General features: G+C 40.4%; 1 protein-coding gene across 4 annotated transcripts in view; it reads right to left on the bottom strand.

Moving 5' to 3' along the window:
* RNF17 (ring finger protein 17) overlaps positions 1-20,113 on the bottom strand; it is a 72,979-nt gene that overhangs the window by 34,982 nt on the left and 17,884 nt on the right. For 3 of the 4 annotated variants that reach the window (XM_016130747.2, XM_016130755.2, XM_016130771.2), the window contains exons 8-17: positions 19,496-19,572; positions 19,150-19,224; positions 16,761-17,083; positions 15,886-15,963; positions 14,506-14,664; positions 12,421-12,610; positions 11,443-11,611; positions 9,996-10,186; positions 9,025-9,166; positions 571-724 (exon numbers count right to left, since the gene is read on the bottom strand). In XM_016130747.2, the coding sequence (XP_015986233.2) occupies positions 571-724; positions 9,025-9,166; positions 9,996-10,186; positions 11,443-11,611; positions 12,421-12,610; positions 14,506-14,664; positions 15,886-15,963; positions 16,761-17,083; positions 19,150-19,224; positions 19,496-19,572 (1,558 nt within the window). The remainder of the gene's footprint in view (positions 1-570; positions 725-9,024; positions 9,167-9,995; positions 10,187-11,442; positions 11,612-12,420; positions 12,611-14,505; positions 14,665-15,885; positions 15,964-16,760; positions 17,084-19,149; positions 19,225-19,495; positions 19,573-20,113) is intronic. The other variant, XM_016130762.2, reaches the window with a different exon arrangement.

Below are 20,113 nucleotides of genomic sequence, written 5' to 3'. Positions count from 1 at the left end.
TGGAACACTGTTTTGAAGTATTAAGAAGTTCTAACCATAAATTAAAAGCGAAAAGCTAATGCGATTCTTAACTCAGAATTAAACAAAGTATACTTTATGGCTTAGCAGCAAAAATATTTACATAAAATGTTAACTAAAAATTTTCAGACAACTATGGGTGCTAAGGAGGGGACAAAAGAGTTGTAAGAGATCTAAAACTTATCTATCGTATAATCAATAACATCTGAGACTGAAATATCAACAAGGTATAACATTATTTAAAATAACACCAAAAGAAACAGTTGAAACAATTTTAGAAAGAGAGTGGAATATAAGTCAATTAGCATTATTAAACATTTTAAATAAAGCAGACATTAAAAAACAAAAAAAAGTTAAGTCTTAGTCAAATCAAATGAAACCTAAGGGGCCAGAGATTCCATCTCCCAACATTATCACTAGCTTTCTAAACACAGATGACAGAGAAAAATGTTAAGACCAAATAATACAACCACCATGATTTGATTTGCACCAATGCAAATGACAGTTTTTAAGCATAGCATTTCCCTGTAGAAATAGCATGCAGATTCCTACCAATGACTTTCGCTCGGTACCAAAATCCATCTTCAAATTTGGCTACACAGGCTTGATCTTGAACAGGACAGAGGATTTCCAGATTTTCCCCATCTTCACTTTTATAGAAATCTTCAATTGACTTTAATAGAAATAAAAAATCCAGGCTCTCTATCTAAGAAATAAAAGGATTAAAACACTGTAGTTTCAGAGACACTTAAAATTCAAATGTTTATATTATAGGCACTGCTCATAAAATTAGAAAATTATAGAATAGGAATTAGACATAAGTCATTATATAATTTATATTTGAAACATTTTAGTTCAGAAGGATTATATAAAGTCAGCACGTATAGACATAAAACATTTTAAGAATCTCATTCCTCCAAGAATCTTAAGTGTATGTCCTCCTCGGTATTTTACGACAGATACCCTTCATGCATTTGTTTTTATCAAAAATGAGGCCACACCATTTGTACACTTGGCTAGCTTGCATTTTTCTATTAATTCTCACTTCTCTATTTCGGTAAGTGTTCCTACTAGAACGTCTAGACCATATTTACTTTTCCCCCACTGACCAAACTAGTGTTCAATCCAAGATCCCACATTATATCTGGCTATCTCAGTAAATCCAGTGCAGTGTTCCTTTTTTAAAAAAATGACTCTATGTTATTGAAGAGAGTCTGCTATTTTTCTGGAGAATGACCCATTCTTTCGATTTATGTGGTCATGTCATCATGCTGTTACTTAGCTTGTTCCTTCATTGAGTAGGGTCTGTCCCCTGAAATGCCCCAAGGTTGAAAGTTATATCTACAGATGTGAGGGATTTAAGCCAACCCTTTTTGGTTAGAATATATCATAACTAAAACCTTTGCCACATCCAAAGACATAACATTACTGAGTCACCATGAACATTCTGAGTCACCATGAACATGCGCCTGCGGACTGGAGAGGTGATTCCGGCCCCTCTATCGGACAGCTGTGCCTCGCGGTGGCTGTGCCCCGTGGTGGCCACCCAGTAATTCATGTGCCACTTTGGCCTAATATGAATGCCCGGTTTCCTATCAACCATCCATCTAATAATTTTAAAGTGAGTTGAAAAAATGTTAATAATTTCAGTAGGATTTATGAAATAACTGCATTGATTAAAATAAAGCTATTATTAAGTAGGACTATTTGGTTACTTTAAAACATAGTTCCCAAAGTTCCTATAGCACCTAAGACATAATTCTTAAAACAAAATCAAAGATAAATGGTTATTTCTCAAAATACTAATTCTTAAGGTTAAAAAATATTTTAAAATATACCTCAACTGACAAAAAAAATAGGGTTTTTTTTTGTGAGCATAATAATGCATATGGAAATTTTCTGCATCTCTTTTCTTGTTATTTCATTTAAATTACTTTAAAAACTACTTCAGACTTTCTGAACTTTTATTTCTAAGTACATGTTATTCTTATTCTTTCATTAACAGGTTATCCAAAGTGAACACTGAAAAATTCAACAGAGTGACAATCAGCAAAACGGCTGACTAGGAAGCTCCAAGCTATTGTTCTCCCACAGAAACACTGAAAAAAAAACCAAGAAATTATCTGAACCGACTTTGTCAGAGCTCTGGAAAACAGCCAAAGGTTTATACAGTAGCAAGCAAACACTTAAATGAGCTCTTGGCAGTCAAGGAAATCTCTGTCCAAACATTTGCTAAATACAAGCTAAAGGAACAGAAACTTCAGTGATGACGCACAAGGAATAGTCTTTGCAAAAATTGTTTGGAAAAGTTACAAAAACTGACAACTACAGTTTTTGACAACAGAAGAAAAATCCAGCAAACCCAGGGTGGGGAGAGGAATCAGATTTTCAGAAGGCGCACAAAGAAACAGGAAAACATGACTCATTCAAAGGAATAAAATAGAAATTGCCCCTGAGGAAGCCCAGATAGTGGACTTACTAGGTAACAACTTAAGAATAAATGTTTTAAATATGCTCAAAGAGCTAAAGGAAAACTTGGACAAAGAACTAGAAGGAACCAGGAAAATAAGGGACAAAAAGAGAGAAATTATAAAAAGGAATCGAACAGAAATTGTAGAGCTAAAAGTACAAAAGCTGAAATGAAAAATATGCTACAGGATTCAAGAACAGATTTGAGAAAGAATCAATGAATTTGAAGACAAGACAACTTAAATTATTCAGGGAGAAGCAGAAAGAAAAAGAATGAGGTGGACAAGAGACTCAGGGACTTGTGGGACACCATTAAACAAGAATATATGTATTATGGGACTCCTAGAAAGCGCCCAGAGAGGGAGGAGCAGAAAGATTTAAAAAATAATGCCTCGAACATCCCAAATTTGATGAATCTACAAATCCAAGAAGCCCAATGTTATAGGTTGAATTATCTCTCCCCAAAAGATAGTTGAAGTCATAACCCCCAGTGGTGCAGAATGTGACCTCATTTAGAGACAGGGTCTTTACTGAGATAATCAAGTTAAAATGAGGCCATGTGGTAGGCCTGAATCTCATATGATTGCTGCCCTTATTAAAAGGGGTAAAATGGGCACAGACACACACATAGAACATGTATGAAGAGGAAGGCCGAGACTGGGGTGAGGTAGAAGCCATGGAACACCAAAACATCCAGCTAACCATTAACACCCAGAAGAAAGGCATTGAACAGATTCCCACTCACATGATAACCTGATCTTGCACTTCTAAGCCCAGACCTATGAGACAGTAAATGAATGCTGTTTAAGCCACTTGTGAGGCTTTGTTATGGCCATCCTAGGAAACAAATGCAGATTTTGATGCTGCAAAGTAGGGCGTTGCTGTAACAAACACCTACAATGTGGGAAAAGCTTTGGAACTGAGAAGTGGGGAGAGGAGAAAGAGGTGTGAGGTGACTGAATAAAAAAATCCAGATTGCCTCGAAAAGACTCTTGGTAGAAATATGAACATTACAGGTGCTTCTGGTGAGCTCCCAGGCAGAAGTGAGAGCCGTGTTGCTGCACATGGGAGAAGGGCTGTCCTCATTGCACAGTGGTGCGGAACGGGGTGAACCGCGCTCTGCTGGTCAGAAAGCACACCTGGACACCAGCTGAGGAGACCTGAAGCAAAGCGCTGAAGGTGCCGCCTGCTTTCTCCCCGCTGCTTGTGATAAAATGTGGGAGGACAGAGACAAGTGGAAGAAGGAATTGCTAAACATAAAGGGCCGAAACTTGAAGAGCTAGAAAATTCTCCTTCTCGGACTATCCGTACTGTGAAACATGAGGAAGCATGCTCAGGAGAAAACACCAGGGGTGTGGCTGGACACTGTTTTATGAAATAACTGCATTATCGATTAAAATAGCGCTGTTATTAACTGGGACTCAAGAGATTACAGGTGTGTGAGTCATGGGTCCAGTCAGTCTCCTCAGCAGATACTCTACCAGCTTCAACAGCAGGGGACAGAAATGGGCGTGAATGGAGGAGGACTGCTGGTCTGGTGGGATTCTGTAAGCAGAAGGTGAGCTAACAGAGCTACTGGCCATGAACGTGTTATCTTCTAAGAAACAGGAAGAATGACCCTGAAGGTGGTTCAGAGGCTGGTGTGTCTGCCACTGCCACCACAGGCCCAGAGGACGCACACTTGAGAAGCAGGCCTGTGTCCTTCTCTGTTCCAGGGGGTGAGGACAACTCCCCAATTCCAGTGGGTGAGGCTGCTGTTGGGGCTGAGGGGGCAGGACCACCACACCTATGGGACAGAAGGACAGAGCATCCAGCCAAAGAGAATTATTTTTAAGTCACAGGAATCTAATAGAATTTGCCTTGCTAGGTTTCAGACTTGTTGTCTGGTCTCGGAGATTCAGAGATGCAGAGGGATTCTGCCCCAGTTTGAGTGACACCCAGTTCTTACCTATACCTGATCTAGATGAGAAGATCTGGGAGGTTGAGTTCATGCTGGAATGACTAAGGCTTATGGAATGTTAAGATGGAGTGAATGCATTTTGCATGTGCAAAGAAAATTAATTTTTTTATAGAACAAAAAGTGAACTGTCATGGGTTAAATTGTGTCCTCCGCTCAAAATGTGTTGAAGTTCCAACACATCTAGAATGAAACTTGAGACACCTACTTGAAGGCAGGGTTTTTACAGCAGTTACCAAGTTAGAAAAAGTCCTATGTGGGACCGAATTCAATATGACTGGTGTCTGCATTAAAGAACTGAGATAGACAAGCACACAGAGACAATGCCATGAGGAGGAGATGAGATCGGGATGACACACCAGAAGCCAAAGAGTGCTAGTGATTGCCAGCAAACACCCACATCGAGGGGAGAAGCACAGAACAGATTTTCCCTCTCAGACCTCAGAAGGAACCAACCTTGCCAATGCCTTCACCTTAGACTAGACTCCTGAACTGTGAGACAATAAATTTGTCGTTTAAACCATCCAGTTTGTGGTATCTTGTTAGAGCTCCCCGAGGCAGTTGATACATCCAACAAACTCCAAGAAGGATAAACCTGAAGAGAAATGCACCGAGATACACTAAAATCAAGCTGTCAATAGCCAAAGACAGAGAGAATCCTGAAAGCAGCGGCTTGGCACATGAAAGGGGTCAGCAAAATCAGCAGCTGATTTCTCAAGAGAGACCCTGGGAGGCCAGAATGCAATGGAAGATGTATTTAAAATGCTGAAAGGAAAAAATCTGCCTTTCAAAAATAGGATGCCTTTAACTAGATTGACTAAGAAAAAAAGAAGAGTCAAATTATGAAAATTAGAAATTGGGCATGTTACTACTGAAAACAAAATGATTTCTAACAGTCTACTATGACTAGCAACGCACATCTACCAAGACTGAATCACGAAGAAACAGACTACCTGAGCAGAGTTATATTAAATAAGGAGATTGAATCAGTAAATAAAACCTCCAACAATGAAAAATTCTGGCCCAGATGGCTTCATTAATGAATTCTACCAAAAATTTAGATAATTAACAACATTCCTCCTCAAACCTTTCCAAAAAACTGAAGAGGGAGACACTCATCCCAACTTGTTCTAAGAGGCCGACATTACCTAAGAGCAAAGCCATATATGAACACACCATAAGAAAACTACAGACAGTATCATTTATGAACACTGATGCAAAAATTCTCAAAAAAATACCAACGAATCACATTCGGCGGCATAGTAAAAGGATTAGATGTCATATTAGACCTAGGGGGATTTATTCCTGGAATGCAATGATGATTCAAAGTACAAAAAAACAAAGTAAATTAAAAGTAAGATATGCCATATTAACAGAATGCAGGAAAAATAAAAACCATGATCTCAACTGGTGCAGGAAAAGTATTTGACAAAATGGAACATCCTTTTATGATTAAAAAAAAAATTCAATAAACTAGGAATTGAAGAAAACTTCCTCAACATGATACGGGCTTTGTGAAAAATCCCACAGATAACGTCATACTTAATGGGGAAAGACAAATGCTTTCCCGCTAAGAACAGGACAAGGAGCCCTGCATTTTCCACTGGCATTCATCCCAATATTGGAACTTCTAGCCAGAGCCATTAGGCAAAAACAAGAAATGAAAAGTATTCCAACTGGAAAAGAAGTAATAAAATGATCTCTCTTTGCAGATGACATAATCTTATATGTAGGAAACTCTAAAGTTCTCTCTCTCACACACATACCTCCTTTAGAATAAACAAACTCAGCAAAGTTGCAGGATACAAAATCAAGACATAAGTCACTATGTTTCTATACAGCAGTAATATGCAATCTGAAGGGGAAATTAAGAAAAACATTCCTTTAAAATAGAATAAAAAGAATATACTTAGGAATAAACTTAACCAAGGAGGCACCTGACTTGCACACTTACTGTACACTACACACACTGCTGAAAGAAATTAAAGATGACAAAAATAAATGGAAAGACGCCCATGTTCAGGGAATGGAAGACATTGACATTAAGGTGCCAACGCCACCCAAAGCATCTTCAATTCAGTGCGTCCCTATCGAGATCCTGACGATGTCTCATGCAGAACAGAACAACCCATCTTAAAGGTCAAAGGGAGCCTCAAAGAACCCCAAATTGATGAAACAATCTTGAAAAAAGGAGGACAAGGTTGGAGGACTCACATATCCTGATTTCAAAACCCGCTACAAAGCTATGGTCATCAAAACAGTGTGCTGCGGGTGTAAGGACAGACAGAATGATGGAACAGAGTGCCCCGAAATAAACCTTCACATACGTGGTCAACTGAGTTCTGATGAATGTGCTGAGACAACTCGATGGAGAAAAGACCATCCTTCCGACACATGCTGCTGGCAAAACCGGACATCCATGTGGAAGGGAATGAAGCTGGATCCTTCCCTTACGCCACATACGACAATAAACTCAAAACGAATCAAAGACCTAAATGAAAGAGCTGAAACTATAAAAACCCTTAGACGAAAACAGTGAGAAAGCTTCAGGATGTTAGATTTGGCAATGATTTTTTGCACGACACCAAAAGCATAGGCAACAAAAGAAAAAACAGATAAACTGCACTTTATCAAAGTTTGTGGATCAGATACTGCTATTAAGAGAGTGAAAAGGCAACCCACAGGGCAGAAAGTATCTGAAAATGATAAACCTGATAAAGGATTAATATCCATTCTGTGTAAAGAACTCCTAAAACCCAACAATAAAATAAGTAATCCCATTAAAAACCAGCAAAGGACTGAAATAGATATTTCTCCAGAGAAAATAAATAAGTACATGAAACTATGTGCTCAATAATATTAACCATTAGGGAAATGCAAATCAAATCCCGAACACCATGTCATACCTTAAAATGGCGAGTATTTTTAAAAAGGAAAATAACAAGTGTTGTTGAGCATGTGGAGAAACTGGACCCTTAACAGGAATGTAAAATGGTGTAGCTGCCATGGAAAACAGTTTGGCAATTCTTCAAAAAGTTACACAGAATTAGCATTACAATCCAGTAATTCCACTTCTCATTATTTACTGCAAAGAACTGAAAGCAGACAGCCAGACACATGCACATCCACATTCATAACAGTGTTGTCACAATAGCCAGAAGGTTGAAACGATCCAGTGTCTGTCAACAGGCAGATAAACAAACATGGCGTATACATACAATGAATATTATTCAGCCATGAAAAGGAATGCAATTCTGATACGTGTTACGGCATGTAAACATTATGCGCAGTGAAATAAGGTCGATACAAACGAATAAGATGGTTGGTTTTTCACTCAGGAGGCACCTAGACTAGACAAATTCATAGAGAGCGAGCAGCACAGAGGTTACCAGACCCTGGGGGTGGGGCTGTGGGTGGGGACAGAGCTTCTGTTTGGGAAGATGAAGAGTCCTGGAGGTGGACGGTGGGGACAGCTGCACAGTGTGAGGAATCTGCTTAGTGCCCCTGAGCTGTGCAACTGATGGTTAAATGGTAAATTTTGTTACATATGTTTGACCTCAATTTTAAGCACTAAAAATATTCAACAAAAGACGGACATGTAAGTTCTACTTCAGTGCCGCCCAAACCGGTGGGTTCCGCCAGGCGTCAGGGGCGGTGGCACGGCCTGGTGCAGTGTCTCCGCGGCCCGGGTCCACCCTGACTCTGCCTCTCCGTCCTGTGCGGCCTCGGGCCAGCCGCTCCCCACCTTAGATTAGTCTCCACACCTAAGTGATAATGGCGTTCCCCTCATCGGACTGCTGTGAACATTGAGTTAATTCACACACAGCATCATGGCCCTTAGAATGTGTTACTTCACATAAAACACTGACAGAGAGATCAGTAAGATGAAATTGTTGTCAGACGCCATCAAACCCATCAGTCACACATCTACAATTTAATATGAAATGCCTATCATCTGAAACCCTTTCGGTGTTCAAATTCAGAAAGTTATCTAGTAATAGTCAGTGAGCCCTGCGACACACACGATCAGAAACACGTTTCATCATTCTGTTTTGTCGGTTCCACATGCCTTCCTAGTTGCTACAGTGGACCCTTGAACACAAGTCTGAAACTGCACGGGTCCACTTATGTGTGGATTTATTTCAATGAACAGGTGAAAGTATTTTCTTAGAAAAATTCTTTCTCTAGCTTACTTTAAGAACACAGCATATAATATATACATGAAACGTGTTCACTGTAATCAGTAAAGCTTCTGGTCAACAACAGTAGGCTGTTAGTAGTTAAGTTTTAGGAGCACCCCGCGAGGTTCAAGGGTCAACTGTAGACTTCAGATGGTGGCAAGAGACGTGTACACATTACACAGCCTTCAGAGTCCTTTGCCTCCACATGTCACTAGCTTGCATGATGAAGAATTCCTTCAATTTACTGTAAATCACATGAATTTCTTATTTCAAGTTGCAGCTACTAAGAAATTTAAAACTACAGATGGTTCACAGTGGTTTGTTTGCTCTAAATTCACATTGGGCACTCGCTGTTATACATTTCCACTTAGAATTTGCAAAGGAACACTATATACTTACCAACTGAAGATAGAAATCAGTAGGGCTATTTATATGACAAACCATAACGGAAACATCTGTCATTTCTTTAGGCAAAACAGGTGGATGATAGTGTAAAGTTGTATTTTTTTCAGAGTGACTTCTTGGTAATTGTGACCTAAACCTAATTAAAAGCATAATTAAAAGCATAAGCAAGAGCCATTTTCTTAAAGTCTCTCTTCTCTCAGTGACTTAATTTAAAAAAAGGACTTGGACATTTACTGATTTATCTACTAAGAGTATTCCCTTTCCAATTTCTCTCTTCAAACTTTGTAACACTTCTTGGTATTGTCTCTAATTACCAAACCAAGTTAAAGAAGATGTCGTCTCACAGCCCAGTAGTCAACCTTCCAGTCTCCGTTGGAACACTCTCGAGCTGGACCTGCAGGTTCTACTCTACGTCTCCCGGTCTCCGGCAGCACTCGTCAGGCCAGCTGAGGGTCTCTGCGGCCTCTGCCAGCTCCAAGGCTGTTTCTATTTGTCTAGGACAGAACCTGGTTGGTTCACTTCCAGAGCTGTGTAACTGCTCACAACAGAGTTAGAATCCCCATGTCTAAGGTTGCTTAGTCACTTCCGGTCATTGGAGGTGAGAGGGAAAGGACCTTTAAGTATCTAGGTTCACACATTAAATGGAGTAATTAGAACATTTAAGTCAGAAACTGGTAACTACAATTCCTGAAACCCTAGTGAAGTTGCTTGTGAAGTTATCGAGTCTAAAAAATGTTCATTATCTACAAAGGGTGTCTATTTTGAGATACCATAATTTCTTGATTTCCTGAAATCAAATGATCTGAATGTAGCTTTCAGAGACAACTGTAATTAGAAAGCTGACAGCAGTATTTTTAACTTCCTGGAGTATGCTGAGGTTCACTTTAGAACCCGTAGTTTTTAAAAGTAAAACCTACTATTCCAATTTATAGCTGTAATCTCACAAAGATAGCTAAGTGACCCACCTTGCCAGCTCCATAAAAACGAGCGCATCTCTAAGAGACACAGGCATGTCGCTGCTTATCTTGTTGGCTGGTGGCTTCTGCAGATCCACAATAAGCAAGCCATCTTCTTCTCTAAAAACTTTCATTAAAACGGCCTTGTTATTGACCATTTTCAAAAATTCTACTTTAGCTTCTTCTCCCCAGCCTTCACTCTGTAGAGACAGTTAAATGCCAAAGTACTTAGTAATAACTATAATCAGCTCTAACGGCAGGATGCTCTGGACTTAGCTTTGTACTGACTGTAGTCTGCATGTCTGAGCAGAGGCACCGCACCAACCACAGACAGCGAGCAGCAGCCAGGGCCACCAGCCCACGGGCAGCACCGCGTGCACACGACGCACGGCCGCGCGCTGCCTGTGCACACGCAGGCTCGCGGTGTGCACGGGCTGCTGCGCTGTGGGGCTCAGTCTCACTTCTGAATGTTATTAGTGTGAAGACTATAAAAATTTTAAAACAAGCATTAAATATGAACTTTTCATTTAAATGATGAATCAAAGGTAAATCTGAAAGTGTAATGGAAGCCATGTAATACAATTAAGATATTCATAATCATCAGTTAAATTAGTTCCCATTGCTAATAACATAGGAGGTATAGGCTACTTAAACAATAACAAAAATATTCACCCACTGGAAATAAAATTTTTTTAAGTTAATGTTTGAAACTTTAAGTACCTATACCTAAGTAAATTGCAAAGGTCAAAACTACACATTCTGTAAAAACAAAAAATAAAACATCTAAAGATTGTATGAGCTACAAAAGTAAAGCCTACTCGGGATAAAAGATAAAATTAAAAAGAAAAAAAAACAATCTTACCATTTCGAGAAGAACACCAGTGCTAATATTTTTGTGTTTCCCCTTTTTATTCACGTATTCATTCTTTCAATTATCTGTCAAATGCCTTCTACGTGCTATACCTAGCTAAGTGCTGGGAATATAATAAGCAAAGACACAGCCTCTTGCTTTCAGAGACTTCATAACTGCTTAACGTATATTCTTACACACAATTCCTGTCTCCCAGGAGCTTTCAATCTTGCTGGGGAATAAATGAAACGAAGCACAATGCAGTATGGGCTACGAGTAATGAACAGTGTCACGGAAATAGTGAAGGAATGTTTCGAAACACAAACCACACCATATTTTAATCACTCTCTCTGTATTTATTGACTCTGAAGTTCTGTGGTTTACGAGGACCTCACCCATTTGGTTTCCCAGTAAGAACATTTCCGGTTGTGGAATCTGAAGCTCATTCCCTCTTTACGGTACCTGCTGGTTTATCATGCAAAACTGTATTCGCTAAGAGAACTGGTGCCTTGGACCTACACCCTATAGCCAGCAATCTGATAGCAGTATCTAGCTAAAATTGGAATACTTAGCCCCCGAAAGAAAAATCATTTATCTTTCTCTTACTGAATTCTGTGGAACAATGTCCTTCAATGAGCATGGCTGTGCTAGTGGTCGGATGTCTTTGAGAAGCCCTTCAATATATGGTTCCGTCTTCCTCAGCACCTGACACAAGTCACTCGGCGCTATATGCTGCTCGGTAATGTGTTCTGATCCCACCTGGGCATCACCGACTCTAGGAAGAATTCAAGTAACATTTATTGAAAATAATGCTTCAAACCTAAACTTGCTTTCCCCCATAAAAGGCATGCATTTCTAAGGATAGTCTCCTTAAGCTAAATCTTCTAGAAAGTTACATTCTAATTCATACTTCATTACCATATAAATTTAATCTAGCTTTTATAAGCAAAGATGTTGTTTCCATTAAATCTCAATTGCCTTTATCTGAATTGTCTTTCATACATATTTATTCGGTTTAAACTTAAAGGGGATCATGATGCCTCCAACTAGAAATCTATTGATTCATAGACCTATGACCATTAAATAGTGACCATGCTGTAGTTAATACTGGTCCTTATGAAAGAATCATTTTAAGTTTTTTTTTTTTTTTTTTTTTTTTTTACCTAGAACACTGAAAGATTTTTGATTACCTAGAGTGAGCTAGACATTATGCGATTTTAACATCATTAATAAAATTATAGAAATCTGATTAAAAATTTTACTCAATCTTCTTGCAGGAAACTGTAACACTTTATTTAAAAGAATTACTTTTGTGCACCATCGTTCCCTGAGTTCTTAAGCTTGGATACATCAAAAAGCTCCTTTTCCAAGCTCCCCATCTAGTAACACTGATAATACTTTAGTAAATAGTAAGACAAATTATAGAGCAAAATAAAAAGTACATGTCTTGCAAGTGAAGAATGATAAATTATTCCTCTCTACCTTTTCCCAATTTCTTTTATTCTTTAGCATCTACCCCCTGCCTCCATCACAAGTTTCTAAGCAGGCCAGGGACACACACATGATCATTATAAAATACCATACCCCTCGACAATTAGGACTTCAGAATTTCCAAAATCTACCATGAATATCTGTATTAGTGCAACTTCATAGACTGAGAGTTTGGTTGGACTAGAATGTTTTCTAATATCTTCATTTCCTATCGGAATTAATTCAGTGACAACTCCTCGACACCATATTCCATTTTCAATACTGCTGACGAATACCTTTGCACCTAAGTAATGAGGAAGACAGATCATTATTAATGTTTATGGAGAAAGAATACCTAACAAGCTCTGATTTAGGAACATGTACTTTAGTTTCACCACTAAGAAGTATTAATTCATCTATCTACTGATGATTCAGTACTATGTCAAATGCTACAAGAAGGATAAAGGCAATGCATTATGATGGTTCCCGTTATGCAGAAACTTATGAGCTAAAAGGGAAGGTAAAAAAAGACTACTCAGCAGTCACTTACTGAAGACCTATGTTTTTGTGAACTGTAAAGAAGGTGAACGAGACCACCCTGCGATCAAGATGCTCAAGAAAGAGACGGGCAAATAAATGACGCTCACACACTGTACTTGCAATGGTGCAGCCTCCCCACCTTCATGCACGCACACACATACACGCAGGCATGCACGCATCCTAAAACCTGTAGAATATCTGGGTAACATAAAGGAAGAAACAATGGCCTTCTCTTGGTTAAAGGGAGTGAGAGTAAAGAAACAATGAAAGGCAGAGTGTGAAATCCCTAAATACGCAGTGCAGTTCAGAGAAGGGGAAGATGAACCAAGGGCTGAGCAGCAGAGGAAAACCTGTGGAGGGACCAGATGGCTTACACATTGACCAGGATAAAAAGAGCAAGGAGGAAAGAGGTCTGCATGTGCATGCTTACTATGAGCCCGACGCTGTTCTCGGTGCTTCGTGCGTGGACTCACTCACTCCCACAGCAAACCCGCAGACACGGTGCTTACATCACGCAGGTGAGGAAGCTGAGCAGAGACACTGAAAACCCAGCCCAGGCTGCACGGCTCGTTGGGACAGACGGGGAGAACTGGGTCTCAGAGGCCACCCACCCAAAAGCAAGCTGCTCATGGAGAGGATCCGGTGAGACCTGACCACCGATCATACACCCAGGGACGCTGTGGAAACCCTCTGCACATGCTAATAAAATCAGGACTGTTGGGAGGCACGTCAGGGCGCCTTCTGAGTTCCACCGAAACCTTTGTTTGTCCTTCAGATTGTTGTTGACCCTTCTCATAGGCTGATATACCACGTAACCAATATCCTTCATTTTAAACTACATGCTACTAAACCATTCTTTCTTATAACAGATGAGATAAAAGCCTATTGAAGCCACCTGTTGTTCTTTATATTGAAGAACGGGTAGTAAAAGAGAATGAGAGGGTACCCCCACCGAGCATCCTATACCATTCCTTCCCTTATGGCTAATTTCTCAAAATAAAAATGAGTATTTAAATCATATATATTCACCTTGAAATGAAAGTTATCTGTAATTTAAAATGAAGGATGAATTTTTGGCTTTGAACATTTGCTGAATCTAAGCTGAGCTATTTTGGGAATGTATTAAATTCTGGAGAATTATTTGCAGCCATAAAAATTTATCTCTACACTTCCCTCCTCTTACATGCTGACATTTGTTATTTTTAAGTTTTAAAGTTATTAATTTTTGTCAGAAGTATATGATCCTAGGCTTCTGGTGCTCTGCTGAGCTGCAGTAGATGCCGCTGTCCTCCAGCGTCTCAGCAATCATTCTGTGACATCAACGTTCCCATGCAGACATTAGGGGACTGCAGTCACACTACCAGGACGCATCTTAGAGGAACGGTTTTCCCAGGAGGTGAGGGGGTAAACCACACAACCCGCACTGGGTTTTGTCATTTAAAAAACTCACCTCACTCCGTAACAAAGCTTTTCTGCATGTCTCACGTAGCAATCAATTTTATTAAGCTAATTTACCTAAATAAAATTTAACTATGTTAAATAATTCCAAAATTTTTATGCTTGGAGCATAAACCTATATTATAAAAATCTATATGGGTTGGCCAAATATTACAGTATTTACATAAACTTGATATTTTCAGTTGGAGTAATACTTCATACCTAGCTCCACAATGTCTAAAGGATCAAGGTGCAAGCTTTCAGTGCAAAACCGATTCACCGCCTTTTCCAGTACTGTTGCCTCTTTTATTTGTGAATATCTCCGGATGTAGAAATGGCAAGGATGAATCACGTGACTTACAAACACCAGCTCTGGAGGGCCTGGGTAACCATGTTAATAAACCACAAGTTAGAGAAGAATTCACAAAAGCTGAATGCAATATCCTCTACAGAGCGTGCCTCGTGGCACTGCAAACTCCAGCATACTTAAGTCCCACAAGAGTCCAAACCCCAACTCGTAAAACTAGACTGCTAAGCAGACTAGCAACCAGAACTGCAAATGTTTACTAGCAAAATGAGTTAAATAAGTGGAACTGCAGTTCCTGTGGTAGGTAGACTGTGAAGTCAGTTCTGTGCTATAAATCCCCTGTATCACAACAAAACTTCACAGTTCATTTGTGAACATATTTGGAACTTAGAACCCCACTGACAAAGTTTCTAATACAATCTCCAAACCCTGTTTCTTCTATTCTATCCCCAAAGAACCAATAATGAGCTCATTGCCACTCTGAATCTCAAATCTTACCACGTTAGAGAGGTGTGAAAAGACGTCTGAGCTGAGCTGATATGCTGAGCAGCACTAAGGGGAAGAGGTGTGTATTTTGATGGAGGTTTTTATGGAGGTATTTTTAGGGTGGGCAGAGTAAAAAACAGAATTTTTTTGTATAGAAAAGTAATTAAGCCAAGTATTGTACCTGATATGAAGATCTCCGGAGTATAATACTAAGAAAGGGATTAAAAGAATAGAATGTCATTCATTTAATTCCTTTCTTTAGGTATTAATAGATATGCTATGTCTTCTATAGAAAAATGAAGAGTTAGAAAAACAACCCACGTGTATGTTTGTATATGCGTAAAGCAGCTCTGGGAGGGAGGAAGACTGGGTGGAAGGCGGCTAGGTTAGAGGAAAGGTTTCACAGGGCATTTTAATATATGTATTTAATTTCTGAACAATGTAGATGTTTTACCTGGGAAAAATGTTTAAAAAACAAAGACTAGGAGAACTGGAATTGGAGACAGCCAAGTATAGGTGATAAAAGTTGAGCAAATGTATCATGCCGATTATCTAACATAGATGACAAAGAATAATACCCATGTTGAGGATGCGGAAGAAACACACATGTCACTGGGTAGACAGCTGAGAGAAGTGTTATACATTCCAGAAATAGTTTTGCCAATAAGGGTCAAAACTTTTAATGTTAAAAAGAAGAAATTTTCGTTATCAGGACAATTCACTTTACTCCCTGCCTCCTGCTGTGTTAACAGTTACTATACATACAGCGGACTCCATAGACAGCATCTAGTTCCAAGGTGTTAAAGTACCTGCTTTTGATCCAAAAGGAAGAGGCGATTGTTTCTGAAGAGGCTTGTCCAGATATCTAGGTGTCTCTACAAGATAATCTGTGAGGCATGCTTCATCACAATAGGGAACAAGGCAATTGTACTAATTTTATTAAGTTCACAATGCATATTATGGTTTAAATATCTGCGCCTGAATTGGCAAAATCCTGGAATGGCAAGACCCTTCGTATCAGTAGGTGAAGTCCTGAGAGTCTTAACTCACTGAGATGTCAGTGATGATAATGCAGTGGAGAAAGGGAAAACGGCATGTCCCTTTTTTGTATTCAAATATCATTCTGGAGAGTCAACCAGAGAAACAGATGTTGGCAGGTGGAGAAAGAGAACCAAGGGATCCTGCAAATGGCCCTAGAGAAGACTGGCAGTGTAAGTACACACAGCAGTATCTCTGTGTTAACAGAGAGATGGCAATGTTGGACATCTAATCCGGTAACTATGATGCACTTACATGTTATAAAAGATGCTACTGTATCATGATAGTTCATTTTATAACATTATATCTCAGAACGACTTAAGAAAAGCTGTTCTTAAATTTAAGCAAAGTTATGAAATTGTTTCTACAACTCTTTTATATTTTCATCTTTTATATGAGGTTTATACATGGAGCAATAAAAAGTCAAATACTCTACTTGAATCAAATATTAAATTTATATCTCAGAATTTAGCTAATCATTGTATTAAAAATAAAGATTATCCTAACTTTTAAAAATGTGATAGTCGGGGAATGGTATAAGCTAATGGCAATACATTTCTGTTAAGTACAGGGACAGGAAGGTACTAATTTTGTTTCCAATTACGAACACAATATATTGTTTCCTTGCTTTTGTATTTTTACTCACTTTCCAGGTTCTCTTCAATAATTTCTTCAATGATCACATCAGGGCTGGATTCCATCCGAGGCAGAGCAGCAATGGTTTTAGGGGATGTCGTTGCAACGACCTCTTTCTGTGGCTGGAAGGTTCTTGCTTCTAAACGCACATCGCTGGATTCCGGTTGCAAGGGAGGTGGTGGGGCGACGTTAGTCAGCATGGACACATCGACCTTTTTCTCTTCAGGTGATGGGTGTATATCGTGACAAGAAAATTCCTGTTCATGAAATTCCTTTTCATGATTATACTTCTTTTGAATATTCTGGCCATTTTCATTTTCTTTGGGATCACATCTGTTTAAAAATAGAGAGGCGTATGGCCACTTTAAATCATTTCATAAAACTTTTATATCCTTTCCACATGACAGTTAATACTGGAACACACACACACAAGGGGAAAGTTACATAGTTGCCCAGGGGCATTTTTAAACAGCTTTACTGATAAATAATTTACACACCAGAAGGTTCACCAATTTTTACTGAATTTACAGAGCTGTGCAACCATCCCTGCAATCTAATTTTAGAACATTTCTATTATCCCAAAAGGAATGTTAGTCCATTTCCAGCTCCACGTGAGCCCAAGGAGTTCAGGAGGGCTGCGAGGGGAGTCTTCCCTGAGCAGCTGAGAGCCTGAGAGCCGCATCAGACGACATCGGGCCCTGCAGGAGCTGTGGACGCAGGTTTTCGAAAGACGTCATTCTGATCTGGCTTGGGTGTTTGATTTTAACCATTTTCCATTCAGGAAAAAAAAGTGCGGCTCGCTGCCAGTGTAAATTTTACATAAACATGTCCTCCTGCACTCCCACTTGGTCCTGGTGAATAACCCCAGGAGCCCTGACCTTAATGCCAAAGCCGGGTCTGTAAACCAGCAGGGACACTTTCTGTCTCCTCGCCCCCCCATGCTCACACCAACACCGAGTCCTACCGACTCCCCATCGGGCTCCTGCCTGACCTTTCACTGCCAGCATCACTACCCGGTTTCTCATCATTTGCTGAGACTACTGACAAAACAGGCCAGCTGATCTTTTAGCCTCCAGCCTCATGCTCTTCCATATAATCCTCTATATGGTCACAGAGATAACTTACAAAAATGGAGCCTGTCAAGCTGAAGATTGCCCTCCCAGTGGTCTTCTGCTGTCTACAGCTGTGCCACCCAGGAGACCTTCTGGTGACCATGAAAATGTGCTGTGTTGTCCGATGTGGCAGCTTCTGGCCACACGTGGCCACCGAGCACTTGAAATGGGGCCAGTGCAACTGAGGAGCTCCATTTCTCAAAGTATTTAGTTTATGCTTACATTTACATGGCCACCTGCGGCTAGTGGCTGCCACCTCGGACAGCACAGGTCTGGGAGATAACGTCCAGACGCCTCTGCGCGGCAGAGTCCTGGAGGAGGGGTCCAGCTGCAGGTCAAGTTCAGCCACAGCCTGTGCACCTCTGAGGCCACCTCCTAAGAGTCAGATGGCTGCCACCCGTACTAGGCTTATAGGTGCCTCAAGGGGCCAGGTCAGAAATCGAGGCTACTCAGCAAGAGGTCCAAGCCCGCCAAGGCTAGGTGCTGCTGCCTGGGTTTTGTGAGCCTTTGAGGGATTTCAAGAAAGCCTGAGCGGGAGCCAAGACAGCCCGTTTGCAGGGAATAAATCACTGGAAGCAGCCTGCGTGGGCCCTTACATTGTGAGGACTGGGGTCTCAGGCAGTCCCCTAGGCAGAGCGACCTGTGTTATCCAGGTTGTTGGTGTCTGCGTCTGCAGGCTGGGACAGGGGAAGGCTCAACAAAGGGACAGTGGCTTCTGCCTGCACCTCTGCCCGGGAGCCAGCCATCCCTCCAGCCCTGTTCCCGAAGCCCGTCGGCTCTGTGCCTCCCCACGTGTCCCTGGCGCTCCTGGAGCAGCTCCCCCAACAAGGGAGCTCAGAGCGGCGAGTCCGGCAGTAGGGCTAGCGGGCCCCTAAGAGGAAGGTCCCACTTCCCACAGCCCTCCTCTCACTCAGCCGCAGGTAGTGAGGACTTCTCTTCCCGGCACTGGAACCCTAGGCTGGGGAGCCCGGTGTGTGGCCAGGATCCCTCGTTCCTCACGTGGGGGAGGGGGCCCTACAGCCAAGACAGCCCTGTCGATGCTCGATGGCTGCTCGTGGTTATGGGACTCATGGTTCCTATCTCCGACCCTCCTACCGGTTTGAGGTGACCTGTTATTTTTGTCCCTAGTTGTAGGGCTTCTGTTTAGCCAGCCCTCAGGTGATTCTGCATGCTGGTTGCTCTGCAGTTTTGTTATAATTTTGATGCGGTCCCAAGAGGAGGCTTGCATAGCCGCTATGCTCTATGCCGTCTTGCGAGGGCGCAATCTGTTGTCATTCTTATACTTACTTTATTGAGTCTTCAAATTCAATCTTTACCATATTGTTGAACATACAGATGATCTCACTGCAATTCATATTCAACCTAAAATAAACACTAACATAAGCAAATGTTCTAGTACAAGTTTATTACTCTCTCTGAATATAAATCAGTTATGGACACTAAAAACTGTAAAAGATAGAACATTCAAATAACTTCGTTACTTGCCGTAAGTTACACTTATTTTAATTTGGCTGCTAACTTGGGAAACATTTGTGAACCAAATTATCAATTTATGATTACTTGCTACTTTAGTAGCCTAGGCACTGAAACATTTTTATACTTGATTACTATGTTCTCCTGAAATATAACTTACCTGGGAGAATTCCTTAGTTTTAGAGTCCTAAATTGTGACAATTCACTCTCAAATGTTAATTTCAAAGTCCGGATAATCTGGAATCAGAAGAAAAGTGTCACTCATATGTGAATTTTCTTTTTAATAAATATTGTTGAAAAAGAATAAAATTTTAGAAGGAAAACTATATCCTTCAAGTATTTCACTAATTAATGTGTTCGAAGTTTTATTTTAGGCAAAGGAAGGGATGCAAATAAGTGAAACTTTTTCACCTAAAAGGACTTTAAAATCTTTTGGAGGTATGTTTTAACATATAACCACAATCAAAGGCACTAGTTAATAAATGAGACAAAGCTACATGATCAGAGGAAATTCAGACCTACACTGCTGTCCTCAAATGTTTTTTGCCCATCTTTCTAATGAAGCTAAAGGTCAAGTCTTACCACTTTTCTTCGTCTCCTAATGCCTCATGTGGAACACACAGGAAAATGACTATTACTGGTTCAGAACTGAAGCTGGAACACAGTGGTACACAAGACAGTGGCAAACACTCCTTTTGTTTAGAGACTCTGGAGCAGGTAAACCAATGGCTTCTATTTTGTACCTCAGTTCAATCCAAACGTCTGATTACAGATGGGA

Source organism: Rousettus aegyptiacus, unplaced genomic scaffold (assembly GCF_014176215.1).
Source record: "Rousettus aegyptiacus isolate mRouAeg1 unplaced genomic scaffold, mRouAeg1.p scaffold_m13_p_11, whole genome shotgun sequence".
NCBI classification, from domain to species: Eukaryota; Metazoa; Chordata; class Mammalia; order Chiroptera; family Pteropodidae; genus Rousettus; species Rousettus aegyptiacus.
The sequence above is the reverse complement of the archived record's forward strand: the minus strand, read 5'-3'. Positions and strand labels throughout refer to the sequence as shown.